Source organism: Malurus melanocephalus, unplaced genomic scaffold, assembly GCF_030028575.1.
Source record: "Malurus melanocephalus ecotype Western Australia unplaced genomic scaffold, MMel_1.1 scaffold_1183, whole genome shotgun sequence".
NCBI classification, from domain to species: domain Eukaryota; kingdom Metazoa; phylum Chordata; class Aves; order Passeriformes; family Maluridae; genus Malurus; species Malurus melanocephalus.
The window spans coordinates 51,571-57,970 of NW_026624415.1; the positions used below are offsets into that span (position 1 = coordinate 51,571).

The window sequence follows — 6,400 nt, forward strand, 5'->3', positions numbered from 1 at the left end:
AGTGAGAGCTGGCCCTGAAGAGCAGGCACAGCAATGTGGCTCTCTCACACCTTGGAGGGATGTCTGACAATCATTGTTTTGTCTTTTCTCTGAAGACAAGAGCGAAAGCAGTGGTAGAACAGTATTTGGGTGCCATTGCTTAAGCAAAAAGCCTATCAGGAGATGGCATTTTTTAATARTAATTCTACTGCACAGTTTCTGTCACTTGTGCCTGAGGGACTTGAGATACGCACAGGGAAAACATAAAAACCATGTACCTGGGCCTCTGGAAATTTGCTGTGGGAATAGTAACAAATGGTGCAGTAAGTTGAAAATACAAAGCTTCAGAGAGTGGCTTTTAAATAATTTTTAGTTCGCACTGAGGAGTTAATTTTTAGTTCATACCTGCCTCCCTCAGCTGTAAACCTTTGACCTGTCAGCCTGTGCAATCTGTTGTGCCCAGTTTGAATGAAGGGTTATGGTTTTAATCAAAGTGTTCTCTGAGTTCTTGATGTTTGCCAGGAAATGTGGTTTCTAACCTTTGCAGTTGGAAGCTTTTAAAAAAAATGAAAATCCGTACATATTGTTTAATATAATCTAATATTAGATTTAAATCAGTACATAAATGTGTAAGTGTGGGTGTCAATATTTGACAGAAATACTTGGATCTGGTAGCAGGTTTCTCCTCAGTCTGGGCTCAGGAGATGGTACATAAGGTGTGGTGTCCCTAAGAAAGGCTTGTTGTAACAGGCCAAGGGATGATGGTTTGAAATGGAAAAAGGGTCAGTTTAGATTAAATATAAGAARTGTTTTACAATGAGGGTGGGAGGCCCTGGCACAGGGTGCCCAGAGCAGCTGTGGTGCCCCTGGATCCCTGAATTGTCCAAGGCCAGGCTGGACATTGGGGACAGTGGGACAGTGGGAGGTGTCCCTGCCATGGCACCAGTGGAACTGCATGAACTTTAAGGTCCCTTCCAATCCAAACCATTCTGTGGTTCTTTGATCTTTCTAGAGGTGCCATAAGCATTTTCTTATCAGCCTGGGATATCTTGAAGTGCATTTRGATTGTAGAAAAGTGTTTTCCAGATTTTTGTTACATTAAAGTACAGACTGTTCTTTGGAAAGAAAATTAATGATCTGGTGATGGGTTAACTTTTGTGGGATGGAAGTAAAAAGCCTTTTAGGGTTCACCTAAAATAAACTCCTGTTAAATGTAAATAGTAGATGTCATTCTTAGAAGATTTGTTGAGGAAATTAGGGAGAGTTTGCGTCGCCCTCTCTGTCGCTTGGCTCTGCCATGCACCCACTGCTGCTCAATTTGCAGTGCTCTCTGTTTACCATGGCCAAATGAGTGCTCTSTGTGTTTCCAAATTTACAGTAATTTAGTCCCTCACATAATGTTCTCTGCTTAAATGTTTAGTAATTAGTAGAAACCAGGTAGAGTGGTTTTGTCTGACTCATTTTAGATCTGCTTGAGGATGTTTATTTTTCAAGCTGCTGCAAATATGGTGTTTTTTATTTTCCAGCTTTGTTTTTTTAACTTGTGTGTATCCTTCGTGCAGTGTTTTTCTTCTCTCTTCCCCCATAGTTCGGGTGTATCCACCTACCCAAAAGGTCTATAAATAAATTTGAATGCCATGTAAAATTGTTTTCTTCTGAGCAGCAGCTGTTTGGCCTCTGTGTATCTGTGCCCAGAGCTCTGGGGACATCCAGTGGCTGCAAAACACTTGATGATGATGTTTTGCAAGAGTGCAATAAAATGCAATAAAATGCAATAAAATGCTTAATGGTGATCCCTGGGGTGATAATAGAGCAGTCTGAAGCCTCAGGCGAGTTTGGAGCTGACCCCTTGGCCTTTGGACAGTTGGACCCTCTGCTCCTCTCTCATAAACCATCTGAGGGTTCTGCTGTGGGGCCCTTGAAGGGTGTGCTGCCACATTGAAGGGGACTCAGCAGTGATGTCTTTTTTGTGTCCTTCAGGCCTTGCTGTGATGCATTCCCAAAGCACAAACCAGCTGGATGTGGGGAACAATCCCCGAGTGGGCACCAAGCGCTACATGGCTCCCGAGGTTTTGGATGAAACCATCCAGGCAGACTGCTTCGACTCCTACAAACGTGTGGACATCTGGGCYTTTGGGCTGGTCCTGTGGGAGGTGGCCAGGCGTATGGTCAGCAATGGTGAGTGAGTGCTGGGACTGCTGCTCTGGGCTCAGGAGAGGGGAGGGAGTGCAAATCCACGGCAAAGCACTGCCACCAAAGTCACCTGCCACCAAAATCACTGCTGCTCTGGGCTCAGGAGAGGGGAGGGAGTGTAAATCCATGGCAAATCACTGCCACCACCAAAATCACTGCCACCACCAAAATCGCTGCTGCTCTGGGCTCAGGAGAGGAGGGGGAGTGTAAATCCATGGCAAAGAAATCACCTGCCACCAAAATCACTGCCACCACCAAAATCACCTGCCACCAAAATCACCTGCCACCAAAATCACTGCCACCACCAAAATCACTGCCACCACCAAAATCACCTGCCACCAAAATCACTGCCACCACCAAAATCACTGCCACCACCAAAATCACTGTCACCACCAAAATCACTGTCACCAAAATCACTGTCACCAAAATCACTGTCACCAAAATCTGGGTGAGGTGAGGGCAGTGTGTCACACATCGGTGACACTGTGGGCATAGCTCTGGGTGAGGTGAGGGCAGTGTGTCACACATTGGTGACACTGTGCAGGTACAGCTCTGGGTGAGGTGTGTCACACATTGGTGACACTGTGGGCACAGCTCTGGGACAGAGCTTGAGGGGCTCCCTGCACCCCGAGGGCCCCCATGGCCCAGCTCAGAGCCCTCATGGCTGCTGCTGGAGGAAAGGCCAGGCTCTGCCTTTGTCTTTGGTCCAACACGTGCCCTGGGCTTGGGAAAGACCCATGAAAAAGGGGGAATTGGAGCCAGAGGCTCTGTGCAGGGATAAAGTTCATCTGTAGTGTTCTCCTGGCCCTGGCAGTGTGTTCAGGCTGTGTGACACTGGAGCTGGCTGTTGGCTTTGCTGGGGATGGCTGTGACAGGGAGGACACACAGTGGGTTGTGTTCCTGAGGTCTCACACTAAAATGGGTTCTGGGCTGAGCAGGAGAGGGGTCAGGTGGGAATTGTGCCCAGCAGGTGTGGTTGGTAAATGCAAGTGGGRATTGCTCTGAGGGAGGGTGGGTGATGCTGCTTTACACAGCATATGTAATTTGTAATTTGCCCTGTGTCTCCCCAGGTATTGTGGAAGATTACAAACCACCCTTCTATGACTTGGTGCCGAACGACCCCAGCTTTGAAGACATGAGGAAAGTGGTCTGTGTGGATCAGCAGAGGCCCAACATTCCCAACAGATGGTTCTCAGACCCGGTCAGTGTGCTGCTGGGGGCTGCAGCAGATGCTGCTGGCCTGTCCTTGTCATGCTCATGGAAGTTCTTTCATTGTCACTTGTCATGGAGAGGATCTTAGTGGCCTTGGCAGCAGTGTCACCTGTGCAGGTGTTGGAGGTGTGAGCCTGGCCTTGGGGAGCACTGAACAAGCTGACAGCTGCCAGGTTTCAGCTGGTCACAGATTGGCCTTTTAGGAGCATGATTTAGCAGAAACTCTTAGAGCTGCTTTTCCTGGGTGGTTCTTCTCCCTCCAAGGGGAAGTGAAGGGGACGGACACTTGTCCAGGGCTTTCCATGGTTTACAAACACACAACAGAATGCTGGTCTCTGCTGCCTGCAGGATAAGGGGCTGTTTCTTTTTGAAAGACTGATGCTCAAGTTTATTTTTCTTCATCAGTATCAGTCTGTCCCCCCCAGGCTGCCCAGCTGTTTTGTCCCACAAAGCTCTAGGGGCAGTTTGAAATCTGTAGGGCTGAGCAGGGCAGAGCCATATCTGAGGTTTGCATGTGGAGCTGTGCCCTGTGCTGGGTGCCCAGSCAGTTAAACGTGTGCTGGGTGGGTGAAATCACAGGCACAACTTCTGTGCCTTCTCAGCTGCCTGCRTGGGTTTGTAGAGTTTATTTCCTTGAAGAGAGAGAAATTCTGTGTAGTGTTTGCTTAAATRGAAAACGAGTGCTCCAAAACTCTGTTGTTTAAAGTTGCACTAGCTGGTCACTGCAGTCAGCCCATGGGCTAGTTGTACTCTTGGTTTAGTCAAGTTAGCAGACTTCAGGAGGTTCTCAATGTGTGAAAGCTCTGTTAAATAGAGAGCAGGGAACTGTGCCATGGAGTGTTGAGTGACAATGACCCCGTGTGTGTGAGTGTGATCCCAGCAGTGCTCTCTCACCTTGCTCCTTGTGCACTGACCTGTGCTGTGGTTTCTGTTCTCCCCAGACGTTGACATCCCTTGCCAAGCTGATGAAGGAGTGCTGGTACCAGAACCCCTCGGCCAGACTGACAGCCCTGCGCATCAAAAAGACTCTGACCAAAATTGACAATTCCTTGGACAAACTGAAGGCTGACTGTTGACCCTCTGGTGATGGTGCTGTGTGACAGAGGCGCTGGGCAGAGCCCTGGTCCCCTCTGGGAGCTCTGGGGAGCAGCCAGGGGACCCCGGGACATGGGGACAGCTCAGCCCAGCCTGGGTGGCACTGAGGACTCAGCTGCATCTGCTGGGGTGAGCTCGTGGCCTGAAGGAAGACAGAGAAATCCTAAGACAAGATCAGGGCATTAAACAATGGCTTTGAACAGCTTTTTCTTTTCTTTCTTTTCCCCCCCCCCCTTTTTATTTTTTTTTCTTTTCTTTTTTTTTCTTTTTTTTTGAAGTTTTATTTTAATTCTCCTAATCACTCCCAGGGTGAACACATGGAAGTGGTAAATTTTAATCAGCAATATTGCCTGTGCTTCTCTTCTTTATTGCACTAGGAATTCTTTGCATTCCTTACTTGCACTGTCACTGTTAATTTTAATGACATGACTTGCCAAAAATATGATTGGCTGTATYCTGCATTGATCTATGCCTGAGTAATAGGAAAAGAATTTGGTAAACTGAAAATATAACTGTCAGACTTTAGCTGCATTTTACATGTGTACTGATGTTTACAATAATGCTGAACATTAGGAATTTCTCATTTATCCAAAACTTGCAAATTATTTATTACTAGTGCACTTGCCAGTTTTTTAAACTGTAAAATAAGTGCATAAAGTTAAAGCTTATTTTTATGTGGCCTCTTTCATGATTTCTTACACAGATGTTTTTGTAACACAATATAACCTGAAACATGAATTGTTTTCTGTATGATCATGTTACAACTTGATAGTCACATTTTAAGTGCTTCACATTTGTAGGTGTGTGGTCTGTACCATTTTTCAGTTGGAATATGGAACGTATCTATAGCCATTTCCCACAGGACCTTGCATCTGGCATCTTACTGATCTGGGAAACGAAAGCAGTGGAGGAGTTAACTAGAATTTTAGGTCATGAATGCTGTGGGGAAAATGCATTTTATTTCTTCTAAGCTATATAATATGCATTTAAACTCTGCCAGAAAAATAACTATTTTGTTTTAATCTACTTTTTCTATTTAGTAGTTATTTGTATAAATTAAATAGAATGTTTTCAAGTCAAACACGGAGCGTTTGAATTGTGTTACTGCCCATCAGTGGCCCCATGGCACCCTGGGGACATGGGCTGTGCCTGCAGGGTGCTGGTGTCACCCTGGTGCCACCCTGGGGACCCCGGGCTGTGCCTGCAGGGTGCTGGTGCCACCCTGGGGACCCTGGGCTGTGCCTGCAGGGTGCTGGTGCCACCCTGGTGTCACCCTGGTGCCACCCTGGGGACCCTGAGCTGTGCCTGCAGGGTGCTGGTGTCACCCTGGTGCCACCCTGGGGACCCCGGGCTGTGTCTGCAGGGTGCTGGCAGTGCTGGTGCCACCATGGGGACCCTGAACTGTGCCTGCAGGGTGCTGGCAGTGCTGGTGTCACCCTGGGGACCTGGGGACCCTGGGCTGTGCCTGCAGGGTGCTGGCAGTGCTGGTGCCACCCTGGTGCCACCCTGGTGCCACCCTGGGGACCCCGGGCTGTGCCTGCAGGGTGCTGGCAGTGCTGGTGTCACCCTGGGGACCCCGGGCTGTGCCTGCAGGGTGCTGCCAGTGCTGGTGCCCCTCGCAGGGGGCTGAGGCTCTGAAGGTGCAGCAGGGAGGTGCTGGGCTCCCCTTGGATGTGACTCCAGCCATGTCTGTGTCCCCAGCCCTCCCGTGGCCCGGGATCCCCGAGCTGTGGGGCAGRAGTTGGCTCTGTCAGCACCAAAGGCTTCTCTCTGCCTGGGGCTCCTCTGCTCCTGATGCCAAGTGGAGAAATGCCCAGGAAGTGGCAGTACCCTCTCATCCTTGGAAAAGAGCTCCTTTATTCATAAGCTTGGAATCCCCCAGGCAGTCTGAGGCTGTGGGCAGTGATCAGCCACTCGCACA

The 6,400-nt window shown here is 48.7% G+C and overlaps 1 protein-coding gene across 1 annotated transcript in view; it reads left to right on the plus strand.

Moving 5' to 3' along the window:
* ACVR1 (activin A receptor type 1) overlaps positions 1-5,560 on the plus strand; it is a 30,144-nt gene extending 24,584 nt beyond the window's left edge. Inside the window, exons 8-10 of the mRNA XM_057387310.1 lie at positions 1,960-2,157; positions 3,243-3,373; positions 4,326-5,560. Of these exons, the coding sequence (XP_057243293.1) occupies positions 1,960-2,157; positions 3,243-3,373; positions 4,326-4,460 (464 nt within the window). The 3' untranslated portion in view covers positions 4,461-5,560. The remainder of the gene's footprint in view (positions 1-1,959; positions 2,158-3,242; positions 3,374-4,325) is intronic.
* Positions 5,561-6,400: the final 840 nt, after the last annotated feature.